General features: G+C 42.9%; 1 protein-coding gene across 1 annotated transcript; it reads right to left on the bottom strand.

Annotated features, from left to right (window-relative positions):
* Positions 1-9,312: 9,312 nt before the first annotated feature.
* On the bottom strand, positions 9,313-21,683 carry Arrdc4 (arrestin domain containing 4). The gene is made up of 8 exons (XM_057756609.1): positions 21,232-21,683; positions 17,599-17,665; positions 17,243-17,390; positions 14,870-14,972; positions 13,895-14,151; positions 13,207-13,369; positions 12,160-12,314; positions 9,313-11,798 (listed from the first exon to the last, which is right to left on the bottom strand). The coding sequence occupies exons 1-8, from the start codon at positions 21,527-21,529 to the stop codon at positions 11,742-11,744; spliced, it is 1,248 nt and encodes a 415-aa protein (XP_057612592.1). The 5' UTR covers positions 21,530-21,683; the 3' UTR covers positions 9,313-11,741.
* Positions 21,684-25,166: the final 3,483 nt, after the last annotated feature.

The raw sequence follows: 25,166 nt of genomic DNA, 5'->3' as shown, positions 1-25,166 counted from the left end.
CATTGAGATCTTGTTATGATTTTCATTTTTCAGATAAGAAGGTAGAGGCCCAAAGAAGCTCTCATGACATGCCCAAGGCTGTATAACCTGAATAGCCAGGAATTATAGCCAAGTCTAGCTCTGTTTGGTGTTGACTCTTTGCTGATTCTCCAACTTGATAAACCTTCCTGTACTGAAGAACAAAAAAATTCTTATCTCTCTTTGCAGAAGAGGGCCCATAGATATATTGTGACTCTAAACGAGGCTTCACAAGTTCGAGGCCAGCCTGGGCTATGCAGTAAGACTCTGTTTCCTTTCAGCAAATCTTTTTAAATATTTCTATTTTTTCTTTAAGGCCCTCATCTGTTTAAATGTGAGAGTTACGTACACCTCAAAGAGGTGTGGGACCCAGGCTGTCTCCTCTCTGCTCATAAGCTAGCATGAGGCAAACATACCTTTACTACCAGTTTTTTATGATTTTATTGAGCTATACATTTTGCTTTGCTCCTTTCCCCTCCTATTCCCTTCCCTCCCCTTCCCTCCCTTTCCCCCCCTCCCCTCTTCTCCCCTCCTCTTCAACCCACTCCCTTGGTCCCCATGCTCCCAATTTACTCAGGAGATCCTGTCTTTTTCTATTTTCCATATAGATCCACATGTGTCTCTCTTGGGGTTCTCATTGTTGTCAAGGTTCTCTGGCATTGTGATCTGTAGGCTGGTGTTCTTTGCTTTATGTCTTAAAACCAAAGGATGCTCAATAGGATCAAAGAACATGTGGTCAACTCTGTTCATAGCATCATTGTTTGTCATAGCCAGAACCTGAAAACAACCTAAGTGCCCCTTGATTGAAGAATGGATAAGAAAAATGTGGTACATTTACACAATGGAGTACTGCACAGCAGACAAAAATAATGGCATCTTGAAATTTGCAGGCAAATGAATGGATCTAGAAAACATCATATTGAGTGAGGTAGCCCAGACCCAGAAAGACAAATATCATATGTACTCACTCATAAATGATTTCACTACCATTTATTCCCTCCTTGATGAATGGGAGCTGGTATAGGACCAAGACAATAAGCTCAAGTGAAAGCCAAAATAATGCTTTTTTTTTTAAATGCTGTTTATGTTAGGGATCTGTCACAATGAACAGAACACTGACTAATACCAACACTTATCTATAGCTTGTAACCCAAAGAGATTCTAGCACTCACTACTGGAGGCTTGCTATGCTCAGCTGCATTGAGTCTCCCTTTAATGTACGGGAACTCTGACTGTATCTGCAGGAAGCAGGTTAAGAGACTAAAGTGTTTCTTGTGTTGCCTTATGTTGTTTGAGAGGTCAGAACTGGATGACTGAGATGGGAAAGGTAGGGGTGTCAAGGAGGGGAATGAGATACATTAGTGGCCGATATGGAGCATTAAAAGGAGGTCATCTGGAGTTCTAAACTTTGGGATGCTACCTGTGAAGCCTCTATTAGCTCTGCTTGTCTTCCTCTATGAGGGAAAGTTTCTGCCTCGTCAGAAACAGACCAGACCAAAAGACAGGATTGTGGGTGCCGAAGCCGTCTCTCAGAATAACATTCTGCAACTCCACACAGCTCAGTAGCACCCCACCCCCCAGATCTGTTCTTGCCTAGAATTGCCTTTTGTGCTGTAAAAGCCAAATGAGAGGCTTTTAAATGATTTCCGTTGCCTAGGCAAGAGGGATAGTATCCAGAGCAACAAAATCATCAAATTTTATTATGTGCTAGCTAGTGCTATATATTTCAAAGTTTTGCTTTAAAGGGTATCATTTAGAAAACTGGGGCTGCTCTTGATTGGCTCCCAAGTTTCTATTGTCAAAACATATTACCAGGAAAGTACAATACGCTGGAAAATTACAAGGAACAGCTCGGCAGCCCTATTTGGACTTTATTTATAAAAAAACAAATTAATAGCCAATGAATAAAACTTTTAAATCATTATCCGAGTAATAATACTAAACAAAACAACTAATAAAACAGCCGCATCCAAACAGCTGTTTAAGAAAAAGCCAATGATATTTCATCCATTGTCAAACTTGGCACTTGAGCAAAATAAGGACCAAAGTAAATATTTATTGAATCATGTGCTATTACTGAGAATTCCTCTTTTATAAAAAGAATAAGCAAATAAACCATGATTTATAAAAACCCTGGCTAGCTAAATCAGCTAATGGCTCTATTCAAAAAATTCTTATCATGTAAACTGTGAATTGACAATTATAATTGAAAATTACCCATTTCTCTATGAATTTAATATACATATAGTTAACCACCTGCTTGACTGTTACACAGAGTCATTTAAACGTGCAAATGGTTGTTCAAATGTTTGAAGGCTTTTGAACCAAAAGCATTAATTGCCAGTCTGTGTTAATGGAAACACACAGAATTATGCTCGCTTTTCTCTGTAATAACTATAAAAATTCTTTGGGCTTCCAACACTCTCTACTAAGCACATGAGGAGACTTTTACAGGAAAATCTCACTGGAGAGACAGAATCCCTCAACCTGGACCAAACAGTTGAGGAGAAGAAAACATTTGCAGGATAGGTATCAAGACACACATTCTTACTATATGAACTACTTATGAGCCTGAGCCAGGAGGCTGGTGGAGCTCAAGAGTTGAGGACCAGCCATGGCAATAAAGTGAGGTCTTGTCTCAAAAAAAAAAAATCAAAATTAGGGGTTGGGGTTTTGGTAAGTGGGCAAATTCATGAGAACCTGAATTTAGATTCCCCAGCATCTACAAAAATAACTAGGCACGGCCTCATGCATCTATAACTACAGTGCTGGCTGGAAGAGAGACAGGTGGACCCTTGGAGCACATTGTCCAGGCAATCTAGCCAATGCCAATTATGGATTTCAGATGTGGTGAAGAAATACTATCACTACAAATAAAGTGGAAGAGAAAAGAAGACACCATACATTGACCATTGGTTCCCATGTGCATAGCCATTTGCACACACGTTCCCATTCACAGACAAGTACACAATGAACAACAATAGGAGTAAAGTTGACAAATGATCCATTTCTCCTAGCATGGCTCTACTTAAACAGAGCTCTTAATGATTCTTAATGGCCAATAGCCACAAGACAGACATTGAGAAGCCAGGTCAAGTTCAAAGTAAGCCTTGGGAACATGTCAATGCTCAGTTCCTTCCTTTGACCCCAGGCAAGGGATCTTGTGCTTTCTTTTAGTGGCCTCTGGACCTGGTAACTACGTACACTTGTAGGTTATGGCCCATCCTTATGATGCTTTTCCTCTTCAACACAATGTGTCAGCTCCTGGTCCTCTGTCCTGGGCTTTGGTGCTGTCTATAGAAATGTGATGGTAACTTGGTGTGTTTTTCCATTCCACCTCCTAGGGAGCTCTCTGGAGCAGGCACTTTCTCCAAGGTTATGATGGACCATCACAGTACACATTAAAACCGAGAACCTTAGTGTCCACCATAGTGAACATTACCACTTATGAAACTGACCATCATGGTGGGCACTAAGACTGACCACAGTAAACACTGCAACTGGCCACTACAGTGAACACTATAATGTTCACGATGACTGACCAGCGCAGTGGACATCACAACTGGTCACCAGAGTGACCATTATGACTAATCATCACAGTGAACATTCCTGCTGGTAAGCAGGGACTACAATAACTGACCATTGAACACTGCAGCTGACCAGTATGGCTGATCATCACAGTGAACCCTACTACTGAAAACCACAGTAACAACTACGACTGGCAATCATAGTGAACACTAAAACTGACCAGCACAGTGACAGCAACAGTAACCACCACAGCTGACCATTACAGTGAACACAGTTGACCATTTCTATAACCACTTATACTATCACAATGAATAATACAATTGATCACCAGAGGGACCACTATGGAGAACCATTGCTGTGAACACTAAAACTGACCACCACAGTGACAGCCACAGTAACCACTATGACTGGCCATCAAAGTGGACACTGGAGCTGACCACCACAGTGACAACGATGACTGACCATCATGGTGTCACTCTGCTTTTTCTGGAGCTTTCTGGCCAACAGGCTGCAGATGGAGGAAGCCTCGTTTTGAGTCAGAGACAGGATTCAAGGATATGTAAAGTTCTAGAAAACACTTGGGGACATGAGTGAAGGCAAGCTGGGCCTAATGTCTAGGCTTTCATCTTCAGTGGGGAGTCAGAATTTGAGGAATTTGAGTTACTTGGTTTCCTTTAGCAGCCCAGATTGCACACTTCTCTCTCCTTTTTCCTCCAGATTTTTACTACTGTTACTTTAAGTGAACAAAAACAATGTTTCAGGCTTGGATATGTTCCCACATAGTGCATTGACCTGTAGAAATAAAATCAACTCAAACGGAGTGATGCACTAACAAAGTGTTAAACACTGGTGACTACTGGTGAAATAATGACTTATCGAGGGAGAAACTCACAAAGGAAAAGGTGAACACAGAAGCTGATTTAAAACGTGGCGACGAGGAGATGGTCCAGTAGTTAAGTGCACTTGTCATCAAGAGTGGTCACCTGAGTGACCACCTGAGGCAACCAGCTCTTGAACGTTGTCTCTGATCTACAAGCAAGCACTTTTTAATAGGGTGGGGTCCAGGCAGCCCTTTTGGGAAAGGGCCCTAACCAGCAAAGTGGTAAAGGAGTTGCTTGTCTCTATTTTGCATAAATTCAGCCAGAATTTGGGTTTTGAAGTCTTTGGGACAGTAAAGGGGACAGTTGCGAAGAGTGGGAGCTAACTGGTTCATGGGTTCTTCCAGAATATTCTTGAGAATTGGGGAGGGATGTGGTATGCAGTTGAAAGTTTGCAAGAACTAGTTAGGGTAGGAGTTAAAGACACGGGGATATTATTGTTATCACTGTTATTTGTGGTGTTAGGGATGGAGTTCAAAGTGTCTTGTATGTTTGGCAAGTGCTCTATCCCTGAGCCACAACCCCAACATGGATAGTATTTTAAATGGGAAGTAGTTGTCCATGCACAGGCTGCCTGCAAACGAGATAATGTATAATATGGACAAGCTATTATTACATGTCTGATGTCTGGAAGGACTCAAATCCAGTTTTCAACTCTCCAGAGACATTCTCCCCACTATGATGCAGCTGTCCTTCATTTCTGCTTTGCTTTCTTCAGTGCCTGAGGCCTGCTTGGGTATAGGCAAAGACTGAAAGGTTACAGACCTAATGTCACTTGCTGGCCAAGGTTCATAGATCCCACGTCACTGTCTGTCCCAGGGTGCTGAGAAGTTAATAGATAGGTCTCTTGACTTCCATCAACATTTCTCACTTTGTGGCTTCGGTGGTGTGACCAAGAGCAAGGTCTGAGGTCATCGGGATTCCCCCTTTTGGATCTAGACGTTGCTTAAACTGTCTTCTTCTCAGAAGAACATCAGCAGAGAGGACCATTTTTGTTTTGTTTCGGGGATGACAATTCGGGAGCTGGTTGTTTTAAGACAAGGCTGCAGGTGCAGTGAGATTAATTTTTTGGAACGCATGGTTATGTATCTGAGGCAGCTTGCAAATCTCTCAGGGGAATAGCTGCTGGTGTTCATATCAGCTTACAGGTGAGATGATAAGTTATCTTGTGACATCAGGACCAAGGAGTTTTGTTGTATCAGATAAGACAAAGGTAAGCATTTGCTGCTGGGGTTTCCGCAAGACCCAGCATTCTGCACTTAGGTAAGAAGGCCAGATGGCTGAACTGCGGATGAAGTCACACAGGTCTGATTTTAAATAACTCAATAAATATGTGCTCTTCTAAGAGATTTACCAGGAACTTTTGTCTTTATCCTCTCCAAAGAAGGATAAAGCAAGATTTTAGCTTAATACCACATTTTCCCCATTTGTACATGCATGCGTGCGCGCGCGCGCACACACACACACACACACATATTTCAACTTTATTTAATTTAGACAAAAGAAAAATTACAACAGTTTTTAACCTAAGTTTTTTTTCATAACTCTGGTCCCCTTGGAACTATCAAAGAAAATCTGTAGCAAAATTCTCCTTTTTCTTTTTTAAAAATAATTTATTTTTCTAACTTCTGTGCGTCTGCATGAGTTTATATGTACCATGTGTGTGCAGGTGCCTGGTGAGTTTGGAAGAGGGCATCGTGCCCTGGAACTAGTTATTAGCAGTTGTGAGCCACCTGATGTGGATACTGGGGACTGAACCCAGGTCCTCTGCAAGTACACTAAGCTCTCTTCACCACTGAGCCAGCTCTTCAGTCCCTCCCTGAAGTTTCTCATATGCAGTTGCAGTAGTTCCTAAACTCATCTCAGTTATGTGCTGGACTCTCATCAGTGTTAGCTAGGGTTTTGCTTCTCATTTCCTGTACTCTGAAGTAGTATACCGAGATTTGCTGGAACTATGCAAATTGTTTTTATTGAACAAGTGTTTGTTCCTTATCTATTTATCGGGCAAGGTGCATCAACTACTGAAAATCGGGCTTATCCTTTGTGTCCTTCTAGCCCTGGGATGGATTGATGTTCAGAGTATATAGTCGCCAGAGTCCTGGTCTATCAACAATGCAATTGCTGATGGCGTTTCTTATCCTCTATGAGGGTGAAACCTCTATTCAATAAGCAGTATCTGTGTTCATGTATGTGTGTACATGAAAGGGTATGTCTTGTGTGTGCAGATGTGTGTAATTTTATGTTGCTTTGATATTCATTATCATAAACCTGTATATGTCATTTGATCAAGTCATTAAACCGTTGGAGGCAAGTCCAGATATTTATAGTGCTAGCTAGAGCAAATAGTGCTCACGCAACGTGAACACATAGATGGATTGTGGCACCTGAAGTGGAAAAACAAAACTCAATGCAGAGAAATCTTCACACTCTGTAATATGAGTCTTAATCCATGAAGAACAAATGTTCCATAGAGTTGATGTAATCATCATTGTTTTGATAGGAAGCATTTTCTGTCTTTTATTCACCAAATAAAGATACGATCCAAGGCAGTGTAGAGACATAATCATTATATTGTGGTAAATTTTCAAAGGAAAACAAATTCTTAGTGTACACTGCCTACCCTCAGTTCACTCATTCAATATGTTCTCAATACTGCCGCCACACTAGGCTTTTTCCTGTCTGGCGATGGAAAAGGCTAGTGGGAAAGGACTTCCCTTCCAATAAATTCTTGTAGAAGTGTTTCTTCTCTTTGGAGCCAAGCTTATAATTCTACCTGAAATAGAACTAGGACTGGAGGCATTGAGTACAGATGAAAGAAGCAGAAAAAAATGGTGTCTGCATGTGTCCATATATATTGATCTATATACATTTGTATCACCGGATATCTGTGTGTACTTGCATGTATGTGCTATGTGTGTGTACTTAAATCAATGGTTGAGGCTATTCCAAGTGCAGGGAGGCTCCAGTGTTTTGCTGATCCACAGGGGAAGATGCTGTCTGAAGTAGGTCTTTTCCTGCCATCAAGACTTAGGTATTTTACTTTTTTTCATAACCAAAAGACTAATTTTAAAGGCAAACTCCTAAGGTTAGCACAAATGGTTAGTAGGAAATACAAGTTCTCCTGGCCAGGAAAACTTGAGTCTTAACCAGTAATCTTGTGTCTCATAATATTACTAAAGAGCATATTTGTAGTTGAAAATCTTTGTGTTATATGTGCTATCTCAATAGATAATAAGAGTTGGGACCGAGACTGTTAAGAGATGAAAAGGAGACTGGAAGAAATCCCAGAGCTTAATATGCAGACATACAAGGCAAAAGTAGCCTCTTTACTGCATGTCTTAGGCCGAAATATACCAGATTTGGAACTTGATACAAAAAAAGTAGCCTAGTGTAGTTTCTACAGGTCAGCAATCACTGACTTAGCTCTATTAAAATAAATGTTCATCTATGGTTCTACAGCTTGTCATTTATAGGTAGAATACTTGAAGCAGTTTGATAAGCTGAAGATGTACCCCTAAAAGTTCAAGTAGATCTGAACTGTATTTTCTGCCAGATAAAAAGTAGACCTCAAGCCCCAAACTGAAATATTTATGAAAGTATCACATGTACAAAATTGCTACACATTTTTGTAAGAGATTAGCAGTAGCTAATCTCTGCTTGTAAATACCTCAGCTCAAACGAGAAGGTGCACTCTGTTGCTGCAGACAGCAACGTGTGGGAATCTCAAGTTGCTACATGGGATGAAAAACAAAATTTCAAGCAGACACAGGCTGAATGAGCCCCTGTATCCAGCATTCCAAAAATGGCAAAATAAGAGATGTCAAACCGGTATAGTGGGGGTGGGGCTAGGGAAACCATAGAGAGTCGTGACCCAAGAGCCAACCCCAGGGAGTGTCTCTGTGATGATGGAGCCATTCTGAATCTTGATTGTGGCCGTGATTACATGAACCTCCACATGTGGTAACATGTCACAGAGCTACACACAAAATTATTGGCAGAAGAAAATAACGAGTGTATGCAAAAGCTTGCTTTTCTGTGTCGATGTTGTGTTTTAGCTACTGTTCTCACTGTGTAAGATGGCAGCACTGGGGGATCCTGGGTGGTAGGCCTAAGGGAACTTTGGTGTACTGTTTTTGTAGTGAGGCTGTAATTATTTTGAAATACGAAGGTCTTAGATCTTGTGTTGAAGAAGAAATCCCAGCTACTAATTAAATTAAATTAAGCGATTTAAGCAGATTGTGGTGCTTTCTGGAGGCGGGGCTTTTGGGAACAAACACCAAAGATTTGATTTACCACAAGCCTAGCATGTATGTCTGCAACCGTCAAGCTGTGCAGATGAAGCAATGGCTCTTTACATTGCTTCTTTAGAGGTGTAGACTCAGGAGACTCCAGAGCAAGCAGAGATCTTACAGACGATGTGGGCCAAGCTCTACTGTTCCCCTCTCTAGGTTTTGGTAAACTCATTGGTAACTGGGGAGCTGTGTCCTCCTTTCCCAGGAGTGTCTGGTCTAGTTCTAAACTTTACAAGTCACCTTTTCCCCAGTACAGACAACAGAAAACTTAGTGGTAATCTTGTCAGTTGTTCCTTATTATATATGACAAGAATTTCATATATACATTCTCTCCTTGACTCGTGTAGTTTACACTTTCTTAGTCTGTGACGTTTCTTCTTGGATTGCTAGTACCTGAGTTCCTTTGGAAATCCACCCCCTGTACAGATCCAGAAGTCTTCAGGTTAGGCCTTTACTCTTGATCTCATGCATAAACAAATGACCTTAATAACAGGATTCTCTGTGTGGGTATTGATTTTCATGAAGTCTATAATGATTCAAGTCTGTCTTTCAAGTAAACACCGGAACAAAATTAGCCACCCAGATCTTTTGTATAACCATTTTATTAACAAAAGGAACCCATGGGGTTCAAACAAGAGTACAAAATACAATTCTTATTTTCTGCTTGGTTAAGTTATTACATTTTTAATAAAAATCTTTAAAAAGCTAGTGAACTTATCAAAAACATAACCCTTGCCTACTGAGTTTCTTATTGTGCAAAACAAAAAAACATAGAAAGTAAAGTTCTGCCCAGGGAAGGAAAGATCTGTGTGCAGCAAAAGATAAGACACACTTTTAATCTCAAACTTCGGGCATCAAAAAGAAAATCCGAAGGGCACTTTTCATTTTTCCAAAACTACAGAGAGCAAGAGGGGACTAGACAGGCGAGTATTAGCAGCTAAAGTCTGATCTTCATTGGCAGGGTTTCCGAAGCAGTGTTCTCCATTCATCTTATCCTGAATATAAGCTTTGGGGCAGACAGAACCACATAGAGTTGTGTCTCTGAGCTAGTCTTGTGAACGCCACAGTTGGCTCTGCTTCACTTCCCCAGGGTTCTTCACTGACTGCACTGGCCTTTCTACAGGGAGCCCACCTGGTCCACACTGTCACTTCCTTACCCTTGGTTTTGGTTTCATGGAGACGGACTGCGTGTTGACAAGCATGTAAACTATGGGCTGGAAGCCGACAGACAGCTCACCATCTTTTCTACAGTGAAAACAGAATAGTTTAGATAGCACTCGAACACCCAGACTGTTGACAGACATACAACAAAAAGACAAAGAAATCTCTAAAAACTAACCTAAGAAACAATGTTTGTGGCAATCCCCACACCACAATTACTGGCAATACCATTTGGCATTTGAGACAGTGACTTAACAATGAAATACTCGTGCTTGACACTAGCGCAACCACGGGAGAGGTATACTCAGAGGGGACAAGCACATGTTTAGCTCACCTTGGTACAAAAATTCCTGAACGAATGGCCCACTGACTTTTGAATATAAAATTTAACCCTAGACAAATGTCTTTAAGTGAATTTGGTGACTGGAGATAAATCCATCATTCGGATGGATACAGCACAACCTTCTGCCCGCAAAGCACCAGGGTTTCTAGATCAAACCCTTAGGACTTGGCTGGTCCAGACCTTCGCCGGGAGACTATCCCTCCCACCTGGTGTCAGCAATGTTCTCAGCTCCTGGGACCGACAGATTAGAGGCAAAACAATTGAGCCTGTGACCATGAATGGGAGGGGAAGAGGCTGGCAAAGACATGGCTGACCCTGCTAGCAGCAACACAGCCCTGTAAGTCTCAATTATCCTGAGGCTCAATGACGACAAAATATTGCACCAAAACAATTTAAAAAATCACAGTTTAAATGGAATTACTAACGAACTGGAATAAGAACACGCAGCATGGTAACTGTCATCCACCCACCAAAGCCCCATCACAGGAAGAGTGCAGGCACGTTCCTATCCTCATTTGGGTTGGGATTTCTTTTAAGATCTTAGGTGTTTCTATTTAATGCTAAGTTCTTGGAGTTTTCCCTTAGTCCAGCTTCAGATCAAGTGGCAGGTTAAAGGTGTCTGCTAATTACATCCAGCAGAAACCCCAAAGGTCAGTCAGGCCTGGAGTTCTGCGAGCAAGCCTGACAAAGTCACCAGAGGTAGCAGGAGAGAACACTCTGTTTTGTGTAGGTATCAGGTATCCTAAAGATGTCATGCCTACCCCATCTTTTTCTAATATTCCCCAGGTAAACAAGAGATGAGGAACATCAAATACACATCCTGCAGAAGTTCTTAAAGTGGAAGAACTGCCTTTCACACACACATGAGAACTCCTCTTTCCTTCTCAAGTGGCAAGCTTGAAGGAATCCCTTCTAGGCTTCCTAACACAGCATAGCCAATTTTCAATGTACGTTTAAACCTCCCCAGGAAAGAGTAGACACACTGTCACTTCCTTCTGGATCTCCCATGACCATGGACTCCAGAAAGGACACTTTTAAGGACCTCCATCCTTGCTGTGGTAATATGGTAAGAAATCATGAAGACCCCAAAACCTGGGGACCTCAATTCTCTTGAGAGTAGACCATTTCCTCATTCACACTCACTTCCAAGCTGTCTTGCTCCCCCAAATCAGGCCTTCCTACTAACTGTGTGAACCCTGGTCAGAGCACACTCCAGTAGCATTTCAGCTCCTTAAGACTCCCTCTCCAACAGTGCAGGCCTTCCTTCACTTCCTCTTCCACCACCAGCACTTCCGGTATTTCAGTTCACATTTTCATTCACTTTTAGAGGGAACAACTGGCCCCACCCTAAACTTGAGTAACCATCCCACTGGCCCACTGAAAGGTTCTCATAGTCTTCCATAGCTGTCATCTTCACACCTGAAGTGATCAACGTTCTTAAGTTAACTTTCTCCTCTAACAAGGCAGGCGAAAGAACCAATATTCTAAGTTGGTAACAACACAGTGAATTCTGCAGTCTCTTCAGAGAATGAAGGAAACAGGCTGGGTCTCTTCAGCATTGCTGGGATGTGGATCAACCTGCAAGACAGAAAACCGGGTAATGGCTAAACACCTTGGTTCTCCTACCTGCTTCTAATTACATGATAGCTGTAATGTTAGGTGCTAGCACCTGTTATTAAGTCCGCCACGACTGCTGAGCTCTCTATCTTCTATGGCCAAATAAACCATCTTCAAGGTACCCCACAAGAGTGCATGTGCATGCCACAGATCACAAGCTAAATATCAGAAAATGTGCTAAGTGGCTGTGATAATCTATCAACGCACTAAGAACAAGTTTATGCATATACCCAGCCAACTATGAGTCAGCAACGGTCCATTAATGAATGGAGGAGGGGAAGTGATTATCTGAAGACAGTATAATGAGCTTAATTTTCTTTACCTCTGAGTAAAGAGGTGGAGGCTGAAACCGGAATTCTTGTATGCAGGCGAACATAGAGTAGCAGGCTTCTCCTTCACAGTCAGGTGGCTGAGGGTACGGAGGAACATGTCGGGAGAATTCTTCCTCGGACACCACGTCTGCGTAATTTGGTGGCGCTGAAACAGAAATGGAGTTTGAGGTCTGAAATCCATGCAAAAATTCCAAAAGCAAGAGACTGAGCCATACTGAAGATTCTATGGCCATCACAAGAAAAGTTTTAGTTCCCTTAATACACAGCCACTAATATTGATGACAATCTATTTCCATTACATTCTTTTTCTTGTGACCTACATGTCACAGTCTAGGCAAACAAAAGTCTCTGAGGTATAACTATAGAAGATGTGCAACAGTCTATACTTCTATCCGAACCATTTCTCGTTGTTTTAACATTATAAAGTAGCCTTGGGAGATGCCGACTTTATTCCTGGGTTTGTCACTGGCTTTGTGCCATGGCTAGAGTAAATGTTCAAGATGCCTTTCCCGGGGATGTGATATAATTGTAGTAGTGTAAGATAGTATAAAACAACAGAGGAGCTGTGATGCTTCATTTACTGTCAACCTGGACATGGAATCACCTAGGGGACAGAACACTGGCCATGTCTGTGAGGGACTTTCCAGAGACTGGACTGAAGAAAGAAGAACCACTTTGATGTGAGCAGCTTTGTCCCTGGCACTCAGACTTGGTTAAGAGAGCTGGGGTCCACTGAGTGCCAGCTCTCATCTCTTTCTGCTTCCGGATTGGGGATGCAACGTGACCAGCTGCCCCTCGCTCCTGCAGCCAGAGCTAAAACGTCTCTCACTGCCACCCTATGCCGCATCCTCAGAATGAAAGTCAGACGAACCCTTCTTCCCTGTGGTGTCATTCTGCCAGGCATTTGATCACTGCCAAAAGAATGTGTACACACTAATGCGGTGGGAGAGTGGACATGCAAACACTTGTTCCTGTCATGTTCTGCTTTCAGCTAGCCTCTATCTGAAACCTCACTGTAGAAGACATGAATGTTTTACCTTCAGGCTGCTCCGGCAGGGTCAGTGCCAACCAGCTCATGTCCATACTGAACTGGCTTGCGACACTGCTGTTTCTGCGGCCAAAGCCACTGTATGGAATCGTACCGATAACTAAGGGCAGCTCCTGTGTCAGTTTTTTAGCACCAGGAATGTGGATGTAGACCTAAGGTGCACACAAGAAAAGCATGCGTGAGGGAGAGAAAGGCACAGATTTAGGAGAAACCTCGTGGGAACTTAGCTGATTCAACTTCCTTTTCATAGAAACAAATGCCTTTGTCTCTCCGCACGCCACCCCAGGACAAACAGAAATTATCCTGACTAAACAAAATGAAGGACAAACAAAATGAACAAACACTACCCAAAGCACAACCTTGTGACAGGGGGCTGTGGCCTGTGTGTGTTTCACTGTAAGCTGACATATCTTGTAACCATCGTGGAAAATTAAGCTATGCTTCAACATCACAAACACTCCTCACATCAGCCTGATTCCTTTAAGTTATGTCACTAAACTCCCGTAGGTAGAGAGAGATTTTTAGTGACAGTGAAGGCCCATCTTCAGATACCCACAAATGGCAGGAATGCTAACATTTCCCTAAGTATTAATGTAATAACTAGAGACAGAATTTGCAATCCTATGGCTTACTGATCTGTTTTATGTATGTTTAATTATTGAGGAAGCTTTGCTTACAGCTAAGGAATAGTCCACTCTGATAATGCAGCAATCCAGGATGGATGGAGTAACAGGTGGAATTTTCAGCATTTTCCCGTTCCATGTGTCTGTAGTTCCAGAACCAATGTGGTTTCCTCGAACATTGGCAACCATATGCCGGACTGTCTTCGTCTTCCCACTAGCCAAATATGTCTGGGTTTGGAATATGGCCGCCTTAGGAACAACCAGGCGAGAGGAACAATTCTCTATTTCTGCATAGATGGGAATAGCTTCTCCTGAAAAGAGAAGTGAAACCAGATGGATTTGGGGACAATTCAGAACATTCTCAAGAAATCAATGAACACTGCCACAGCCCAACACAGCTGCAGCCCTGGCTGGAAGCTTCTGTGAGAAATCTTAGGGAGAGGAATGGCCAGCAGAGCCGAAGGTGACATGTTAGGTCAGTGGCTCTACTCACTTCTCCAGTGTAAAAAGACAACATTCAGAAGCCTCAAGATACGTAATTAAGCAATATGCATAAATCAAGATAAAGCACATAAAGAAATGATGCAGGAGGGGCTAAGCTTACTAACAACCTCACTGGAGTCTGAGGGATGAAAACCTGCCCAGCAGCAAGCAGAGCCTTGGCTTCTCGGGAACACATAAGGTTAAGGTGCAGACAGTGACAGGGCAGGTAAGTGAGTTCTCAGAATTACACATCTATCCCACAATTCGCCAACAGCTCTGCATCTTCCTGTGGGACCTGAAAAGAAAAAGCCAGCACTTCTTCGCTCTCATGAGTTTCATTTTGTTACTAAAGCAACAAGATTGGAATCAGAAAAAAATAGTTTTATTAAAGCCTATTATATATGCCCTTAAAAATATGCAAATGTTAATTATATTTTAAAATACAAAGTACTTTATAGATTATAAAATGTACTGCTTTAAATCGCGTCAACCACCCAGTAAAATCAACGAGCCTTTGGTCTGGGCCTTCTCAGACATGCTGCTTACCGTTACAGTAGCCCTTTCTCTCAATCTTGACACTCAGTGACACAGGGCCAGACGTGAAGAGCCAGCAGCCAATCATTTGCTCCTGAGTTTTCAGCATTGGAGTCTTGAAAGTTGCAAACAAAAAGACTTTACTTGAACCATTCAAGAGAACTTATCGTCTGCTAGAGAATAATTATAAAGAAACACCAATCTTTCTTATTCTTCTGTGATATCGTGTACTAAAACCCCTTTCCCTCTTAGGAAAACTAGGGCAAATTCTTAGATTTTAACGAATGTGACATCAACCTATTTTATTCTGAAGTTATTGTGTTTCTAGGAAATGACACAACATCCTTTAGAAAAGTAATCAAGGGTCGTATTCATACTTTATTCTACAACAATAGTTTTAGTGTGTGTGTGTGTATGTGTGTATGTGTGTGTGTGTGTGTGTGGTAGGCATGGCGTAGTATATGCACAAGTGTGTGTGGGGGTGTGCACCCCCATGGCAGGGCAAGCAGAAGGCAAGGGAAAATGCCCAGCATCTTTCTATCACTCACCACCTTCTTTTTGTTTGGTCTCGCAGCAAATCTGAAGCTCACTATTTAATCTAGGCTGGTTAGCCTGCCAGTGAGTCCCTGATTCACCTGCCTCTGTCCCCAAATTCTAGGGTTATGTGAGGCTACACCCAGTTTCTGCATCGGTGCTGGGAATTGGAACTTGGGTTTTCTTGCTTTCACAGCAACACTCTTACCACCAAGCCATCTTACTAGGATGGCAGAATTATGTTTTAAGACAATGTAAAGGTCGGGAGAAAGAAGCAGTGATGTAAGAATCCACAGTCAGAACGTTACACTGCTTGGTGCACACCACGTGGGATAAGAAAACAGTCTTTTTTGTTTACTTCAGAATACGTATCAAACAGAACTTGGACCATTCTGGGGGCTTTAACTGTGCATCCACATATCCCGGGTCAGCAGCTCTGAAAATGTAATGAGATATATTGTACCCTCTATAGGATTCTTTTCTTCAAAGCAAGAAAAACACTGGGTTGTGGTTTAAAGGCTCTGTTTACAAACTGGAGAACCAAAACCTTTCTGCCAAATATTGCTGCCCGTCGTCTTTTTCATCAATTTTAGAAGTTAATAATAAAAAGGTCAAGTGTCTGTTTTTGATAAAAAACAAACAAACAGACAAAACAACAACAACAACAAAAACAAAACAAGAAAACCAAGCATCAATAAGTAATTTACCACAAAACTATGACAATTTTAGAAATAGTTTTAAAATTCTACAAATTTATTTATTTATTTATTTATTTATTTTTTTTTTTTTTAATATAAGCTACTAAAGCCAGCACTTTACCAAATGGATCTTAAGGAGCTATTCAAGCGGGTCTGTGCCAGGGCAGCGTGGTTCTGGCTAAGCCACACAAACATGGTGTGTCTGTCATCTGTTATCTCAAGGGGGAACATTTATTCTACTTCTTGTGAAAATAAGAACTAAAAAAACTTTTAGCTATTGGCTTTTCCCTTGTCTTTGAAAATATTAGCTAAAAAAAAAAAAGAAACATCCAATACTAAAAACATGTATTTGCCACATCAGTGTCAAGATGGAAAGTTTAAATTATCTCAGTATTATCTATGAAGCAAAAAATAATAGCATTCATTCATATTTAAATGAAGACCCATTTGGTCCTATCAGCTTTCATGAAAGCCGAAGGTATAATTTTATATTATTTTGATAATATGGGTGCAGATAAAAGAATGTAGCTCATTAGTTCCCATCCTGCCTATTCTGTTGTTTCTTAGAGTGTGATCCTTCTTACCAGCCTACAGTATTTCTGACGATTGTTAGAAGTTCAATGCCTTAATGTGGCCAAATCTGTCATAAGGGAACGATAAGTGGAAGGCTCGCGATGGCAGCTGCACACACTTACTTAATGGTAGGAAATGACATGCAGAATGGAAGGATACATAGCATAATGGCCTGGGCTTCAATAACCGGCCGAGTGTGATTAATACTCTTTCGTAATTACTGTTTCTCAACCTGCTATTATTGGAGAGTTTAGAATACCACAGTCCTACGAACGTGGTCACGCTGGTCAAAGTAGCCCCCCTCTGCTATGCATTATGGTTATTAAGACTTATTAATGCATTTCAAGCCTGTGTAACTTTTTGGCAAAAGCAGCCCTGAACAGCAGGGACATAATCAATAGAATTAACGCACATAATTTGTAATTTGCCCAACCTAGAATCACATCTTTAGAGTGAACGCCTTTGGGTTACAATGTGTTTTCTGAACCAGCAGACAGGGATAGTGCAGATCACCGCGGCCCTGTCAAAATACAGACATCACTACTGAAAGGGAGGAGGGACGGAGCAAGGAAGAGCGTACCAATAAGGGTGGTGTGTTGACATCCACGTGACTGACAACCGGGAGCTCTCTTCTTACACTCTGGTCTGGTACTTGGGGTCGTTCCAGAACAGCCCTCACACAGTACTGGATGCTACCATACTTCCCAGTAAACGACGTTGGCAACGGCCTGAAATAAACCAAAGATATTGGTTTGTGAGCTTATTTTCAGCTAGACAGAGTCAGAAAAAGCATGCTTGACAAGGTGGGTTAAATTGAAAGGACAGAGAGGATCACACAAGATGAGCACATGCACTTCAGTGTTGGGGACACCGGTGGTCAAATGACAGACACAAGGCAAGGGAAGGAAACAGAACATGAGAAAGAGCTTCACTTACTCCGACGGAAGTTGAAAGCGAAAGGGAAACTCGTGTTTTCCGGGTTGTAATAAAGTGACATCTTCACCTGAAAGAGACCATACTGCATTTTAACAAAGATCAACACTAAATCAAGAGTCTTCACAATCTAAATCGTATGTTTTTTAAAAGGTGGTTTTCCTGGGAGGATACTCCGCAGGTTCATTAAATAGATCAAGAGCACTAAATGTGAATTTGTCTTTTACCAAGAAATACACACACACATACACACACACACACACACACACACACACACACAATCTTCTATCAACAAAATGATCAATTATATAGTCACTATAGAGTGCTAATACCTAGGGCTAAGAGTTGCAATGCACAAATGCAGTATGTGTGCATAAACACACATGTAGTGCACACACACACACCTGGATGTTACTCTATTTATACTAACATGAGATACCAATATTAAACCAGATCTGAAAGGAACTGACAAGTTACATTCCTTTGGCTATACTACAAAATCATCCTATGTATTCTTTAGACTGAGATAGAAATCTTGGGGACAGCATCAGTAGCAGCTGCACAGAAGACAGCTAAAGGAGCAACAGTCAACTCTTCACCCTTAGCTCTACTGAGATTGACAGGGTTTCTTGGTGGTGAAAGCAGGATTTTCCAAACATAGCATGGCCCTGTTCTCTGTTCTTGCTAGCATCATTCAACGTCATGCACATGCCTGTTACTGAGCAAAGGCCAAAGTACAGGGATGGATAGTGTAAGACTAGAGAACCAATGATGAACGTCCACAGTCAGTCTGTTTAATGGGGATCCAAAGTGGATTCCGTGGCTTCCACTCTGGCCAATGGCTCCCTACATGACTGACCTTCCCTTCAGGCTCATACTTGAGGCTACACTGTGGGTGGAGGAAGGAAGGTGGGAAAAGATGGCGGCCAAGTTGGTATGGAATTTGTTTTGCTACCTGGTTTGATATTTCTGCTTCATGCAGTCAAAACCATTAATGAGGTGTGCTTCTTGTGGTTTACTGAATTACCAACAACTCAGTATTTCAGTTCTGTACTTTTAAAAAATAAGAATGCATTACTGGCCCAACAGTTCTCCTAAAACTATCTCTAGTTTTCAGTCATGTTCTACATAAAGGGGAAACAAGGAACAAGTGCCCGCTTTGCATAGAAAGACATCACAGGTGGGTGATCTGAAGGCAAAGGGAACAATGATGATGGTCAGACAAAGTAGTGTGATGTGATGTGAGTCCCAGAGGCTCCCAGTGTGCAGGAGTGGACATACAAGTCTCAGGAGGGTCCCATTGAGCCAAGGACTAGAATCAAGGGACACCTCCGTACCTCATATTTTCCAGGGGAACTGGAACAAGAGCTGAAATGGGGTCTGGTTTGTGATCGCTAGGCTGCACACGACAAAGTGCATGTGCATGGTTAGAAATGTGGGCTGTGTATGAATCCAGCATTTACTGGTCTCAGGTGACATACGGGACAGCCCTCGGAAGACCAGCTGGGCGAAAAAGAGATAAGAAATTCGTACTCAAAGACTAGAGAGAGCTAAAATCCAGCAACTTCTCACATGGATAGCGCTGGGCCTGGAGTCTGAGGATCAGAATACAGATGAAAGGGTAGTGTTTAAATGAAGAAGGGCACAGCACGAGGAAGCAGGACAGGTACGTAGAGAACAGGGCTGCCCAGCATGTTGAAAAGTGGTAAGAGAGATGACGGGCCCCTCAGGAGAGAAGTCAACACAGGAATTACAGTACTTCACATTAGAAAATCAACTTGAGAAAATGGATAAACACTGTAATGCCTGGAAAAATGGGTTTCCGTCTTTCTTAAAACTTTTATGTTTAGTGAAAAACATTCACAAAATGCACAATGCAGCCATTTCTGTTCTGTCCCATGGCTCATCACTTCCGCCTTGTCCTCTGAGGACTCTAGTGGCATAGGGAACTGCTTCATTCCCTAAGGACTTCTAGTCAGAGCTAACAAGAAAGCTTTCCATAAGCCTTGGGATCTAGAGATGGTGCCGTGGGGGAAGTGAGGGACCTGCGTAAGGTCACACTCTGGTGGGTACCTATGAACTGAAGCCAGCTCTCTGGTTTCTGGGTCTTTATCGCAATCCAGTCTTCAAGTCGTGATGAGGTTCAGCCATGCTGAAAGTAAGTGGCTCAGTAAGAGTAATAATTGTAAAGAGTATTCTTGGAAGATTTTCAAAAATAGGTCCCGCCATTACATTTCCTAGGAGTCAACTTTTTAAAACATCTCCTCAGGCCATTGAATGATAGCCAGCTTACAGAGTTAATGACCCCGAGAATCTATCTGTGAAGTTGCTTCGTTCTTCAAATAGTTGGTATGTGGGGTGATGTCTTCCCCCCTTAACTAAAAGAGGATCGACTTTAAGGAAACTATAACTATTGCTAATATATTCTAAGAAAACTGGCAACTGTCTAGAATTAGAAATTCCATTTCCTTAGTTCAAAGCTACAATACCTTGCTTGTGGACCAAAACCCTATCTGTTAGTCCAGATTTTACCAAAACAAATGCTCATTCAAGGCTTCCAATTTTATCTCCATTTCGTCAGGAGTTATGGGCTCAGAGTCTGAATCTTGGACAAAAACCTGTTTACTTCTCTCTTCCATGGCCTTCCTTCCAGTCAGCCATCTTTAACATCCTTGTTGGCTACTGTCACAGGGAGAAAAAGACTCCTGGAATCCGCAAGGAAGAAAGGACACGAAGGCAGGTAAGAGCTGTCTCCTGCCACACCCTTCATCCAAAAGGCAGCTCCTGCCTTGTTGCATATTTCAGGATTTAACCGTGGACATTGAACTCCTCCATAGGAGGATAAGATCCAATCAGCAGTGAGCTCGCCTTTGATAGGCACAAGCTGATGAGGCCCAGGTAAAGTGTACAGCAGTTTCCCCTGGGAAAAGACTGACTCACGGTTCCTAGCATTTTCATGATGAACAACAGCAGTTTATGAGCCAGCATTAGCCCGGCATACATATGCATGGGCACTTCTGGAAAACTGAGTGAACAGGAAGGCCTAATTCAGAAATCCCCAGATGGCATTGTCTCCAAAGGCCTTTCTGAAAGGGGAGAGGCAAGAGGAAGAGGAGGTGCAGGAAGGGACGGCTCTTAGTATGACCCACACAGGTTCCCCAGAGAGGGAACATGTCCCTTGAACTACCCTAGTACCACTTCCCTCTTCCCAAGATCGTGTTTTCTGCAAATCATCACGAATGGCATGGCAGAAGAGTGTCTAGGGCCAGGACAGGAACGAGTGGAGGACCATCAGACTCTGGGCGCCACATAATAGAACCTCACAGACTCTGGTCCTACTGTCCATGGCTCCAGATCAGAAAGAACCCTACAACCCAGACAGTCTAATCGCTGGTTCCAACGGCAACGACTCACTCCCTTCTAGGTCACGAGAAGATCCCAGAAGGCCAGGTGCAAAGGCATACCACCCAACAAAGGTCTGGACACTTCTAGAAGCCAAGTAGGGGCACATACTTGGCCTCCTGCCCTTCACCCGTGAGAGTACAGATGATCCCCCTTCCAAAAGCTTTTCTCAATGCCACCAACACCTAGAGGCGCGCCCCCTCCCGCCCCCTCCCTAGAGATCTCCATGCTCACCAGCTGGGGCCTCGAGTAGGCGCAAGCGCAGGTTCAAGTATTCCACCTCCGAGGAAGCTGCTGGAGCCCTGCCACCGATGCAGACCCGGGCCCCAGCGCTCGGGCCCCAGGCAGAGGTGGCACGGCCATGAGCCTCCAGGCGCAGCCCACGAAGGGCCACCGGCTCTGCAGCCTCCAGCAGCACGTGCCCAGCCACTGTCTCCCCGCTGGAGTAGCAACCCTTGCTCTCATCTTCGAACACTAGTCCCAGGCTCTTGACGCGGCCCCGGGGACCACCGGCTCCCGCATCGCCGCCCATGCCGCCAGGAGATGCGGCTCTGCCAGCGAGGTCTGCAGCGGCCCCGGGTTGGGGTAGTCGGCTCCGCGATGCTGCTGTCACGGGCGCCGGCCGCAAGCCCTGGGGCCACCACGGCCGCAGAGCCCAGACGGGTGAAACACCCGTACCTGGGCCCTGTCTCTTTAACACACCCCACTGGGACTGGAAAGGGGCCGGCACAGTCCGCCCACGGCGCGCACCCATAGGCCAGCTGTGAGACATGCTTCTTTCCCATTGGTTGAGCATGACCACTGAGTCATTCCATTGGCGGCCCCTCACCGGGCTGAGCAGCACGGTGGTGCGTGATCAGGGCAGCTCTACCAATCGGGAGACAGCAGAGTGCACGTGCACAGGCAGTTTATTGGCGGGGGGAAGGCACGGTCCTGGGCCATAGACCAATAGTGACACAGTGCGCCCATGTGGACAGAGGATGGGAAACAATATCTGTCAGGGAGGGGGCGGAACCGGGCTCCTAGGCGCTCCAGTGTCAGCGTTGCTATGGTTACAGTGGGGGCGGGCTTTCCATCTACTAGAGGCTAGAGTACAAGTCTCTGAGTTCTTACTAGAACGTGAACTTGCAGCTGCAGCAGGCAGGGCGATTAAGATTACTTTTGCAGAACACCCAATGAGAATTTACCTGGAAAATGGAGCTCAGCCTTCTCGCCTCAGGCTGGCCGCCTTGGAACTTTAAATCAGAGATCAGAATCTGCTACCTTCCGGGATTCTGAGCCTGACCTCTGGGGAGCTCAGAATTCCTGTAGCAGGCGAGAGCTGAAGTCTAGGAAGAATGAATGCTGTGGCTTTAAATGCCCTAGCCTTAAAGAATTCAGTTCCCAACCGCTGAAGTCCTTTCAGATTCAATCTCTCCGTTTCTTCTGACTTTAAATAAGGTTGCGATTTTAAAACAGCACCTGCCACTCCCTGGTGCTGGTATAGACAGCAGGGATCCATTACTGACCGAATAATACTCCCCTTGATCATTACAACTTATATACATGCACAAATGGTAAAATCTATAAATATTATGTCTGGAAAGAAAGAGTTATACACCTGTCACACAAGTGCCACGCCCCAAAGGATTTTGTAACCTCAGGATCATAGTCCTCGAACATGCCCAGCTACCTCCCTGACATGTTCCTCATAGACGCAGCTCTTCTTGTTGGCTTTTTAAAAATCTCGTTGTTCTAGATTTCCTTTGCTATCAAGCATAGTTAGATAATTGTAATTACTTGGCCATTATTTTGTAATCTTTTATATCCTCTTCTTGTCAAAATTCTAAGTTTGGAAACTGTTAGGAAGGATTGATAACTGAACATTGAAACTGAAAGATATTTTTCCCCAAATGCTTTTTCCAAGGATCTTAAAGGTTGTTCGACTGCCTTCTTTTGAGTTTAGATTATCAACACAGAACTTTTTATTGTATTGTATTTACTTATTTGTGTAATATTTTTATTAATTCCTGGAGAAGTCCATACATGTATGCAGTGTATTCTACCCCCATTCCTCTTCTAACACCTTCTGAATCCTTACCCACCTCCACAGTCTTTCTAACTTCATGTCTTCTTTTAAATGTTTTATTTAATTTAAAATTTAATTTGCTGTTGTATATCTCACCGAGTCCAGTCTGAGCTGCTCATACACTCATGCAAGGCCATCCACACAACATGGCTGACCTTCCAGGAGCCACACCCTTCGAGAAAGCTGGAACTTTAATAAGGTTTTAGGGAGTTCTAAGATTTCTTATCTCTCGAAATAAGGTGGAAAAGGCTACAAATTCATCCCTGTTTAACACCCTGAAATACCCTTCTGATACCTGTGTTTATAATGGTCCCTGCTTACTTTCCTTTACAACACAATTTGATCTTCAGCATGCATCTGTATGGTATTTATCACTTCAACTGGGACAAAAACTTGGTCCTCATACATTGCTTTTTGTTTTTAACCTTTGGTATCAAGCATAGAAACATGCAATACATGCTCGATAAATGTGTGTTGACACACTAATGAATCACAGCCCATGAAGTGTCACTGGCTCTGTAAAAGATGAATAGCACCCTGCCTCTTACTGGGCTTCCTACTGGCTGCAGGAAGACAGTCTCTTCCAAATTAAGAAATGGGTGAATTCACAGAATGATACAATACAGAACTGCAGACACGGCGTCCTGTGGTTTCAGAGATCAGGCACTCCCGGTATGTTTGTTTGTTTGTTTGTCTGTTTAGTTTTGGAGATTCAACCCAAGATCTTTTGCAAAGGAGGCAAGCCCTCTCTCACTAAGTTACATCTCCACCCTTTAGGTTTCAGGCACAGGATTTCACTACGTAGATCTGGGCAGTCTAGAAGTCCAGATCCTTCTGCCTCTGTCTCCTGAGTGCTGGCATTTATAAGCATGTGCCAGCAATGAGTTTAGACACTAGGCAGCAGAATGTGTGAGCAACATCAGCTTAGCAAATATATTTCTTGGGCTGGTGAGATGACTCAAAGGCATTACCATGGAGCTGCGCAACCTGAGTTTGTCCATAGGACCTACAGGTTAGAAGGAGAGAACTACTCCCGCAAGTTGTCTGAACTCTAGATACACGTCATGGCATGCACACACACACAAATAAATATGGACATACACGCATACCTACATACACATACACAGCAACAGACATCCTAAGATATGTGTGTATGTCATTTTACGTCACATTCAGCGTAATGTACACAAACACACAACCTTACATTAAACTCAGTGAAATGTACGGGTATACACACACACACACACACACACACACAAGCTTACAAACCTTACAACAAGTTCAGAGTAATAAATACTTTTAAATTTGGATCATAAGATGTTTTTGCATTTGTGTGTGTCGTTGATATTTCTTTTGATAATTGCCTATCCTAATCATTTGTCCTTTTATTGATTAGGTTGTAATTTTTGTGCTCTGCTCTTTGAATTCCTTGTATATTAATATTAATCCCTGGTCAGCAGAATAACTAGCCAAGGCCATTGCATAGGCTGTCTGTTTGCTTGAGTAATTGTTCCACATGCAGAAGCATTTTAATTCTGTGCAATTCTCACCGTCATTGTTTGGGTTGTCAGAATCCTATTCAGAAAGATGTTGCTTATCTCTGTGTCTTGAAGTGTTTCCGGTACGTTTTTCTTCTAGTAGCGTCAACGTTTCAAGTTTTTATTAAGATCCTTGACCTGTTCTGTGTTAAAAGTCTTTTCCTCTTCCTTTTCAAATTTCTTCTTCAATAACTTAGTCTTTTATTGAGGTCTTTCACCTCTTTGGTTGCTTTCACCCTCTGTATTTCATTGTCTTTTGAAGGCTACTGTGACTGTTTTTCTGATTTCTCTCTCAGCATGTTCATTATTGGCACACAGAAAATACTGATTTTTTTTGTATGCAGATTTTTTTTCCTCTGGTTAATTTCCTGAAAACACTTACCAGGTCCAAGTGTTTCCCGCTTTTCCTTTAAATGCAGGTTCATATCTCCTGAGAAGAAAGCTCTGACTCATTCTTTTCCAAGTTGTATCCCTTTCCGTCTCGTGCTTTATTGCTGTGACACATCCCTTTTCCCTCCTCCCACCCCCACCCCTACCTCCACCCCTACTCCTGCACTCAGAGA

The sequence above is a fragment of the Chionomys nivalis genome, chromosome 23 (assembly GCF_950005125.1).
Source record: "Chionomys nivalis chromosome 23, mChiNiv1.1, whole genome shotgun sequence".
In the NCBI taxonomy this organism is placed as follows: domain Eukaryota; kingdom Metazoa; phylum Chordata; class Mammalia; order Rodentia; family Cricetidae; genus Chionomys; species Chionomys nivalis.
This window is presented reverse-complemented; position numbering and strand designations above follow the sequence as displayed.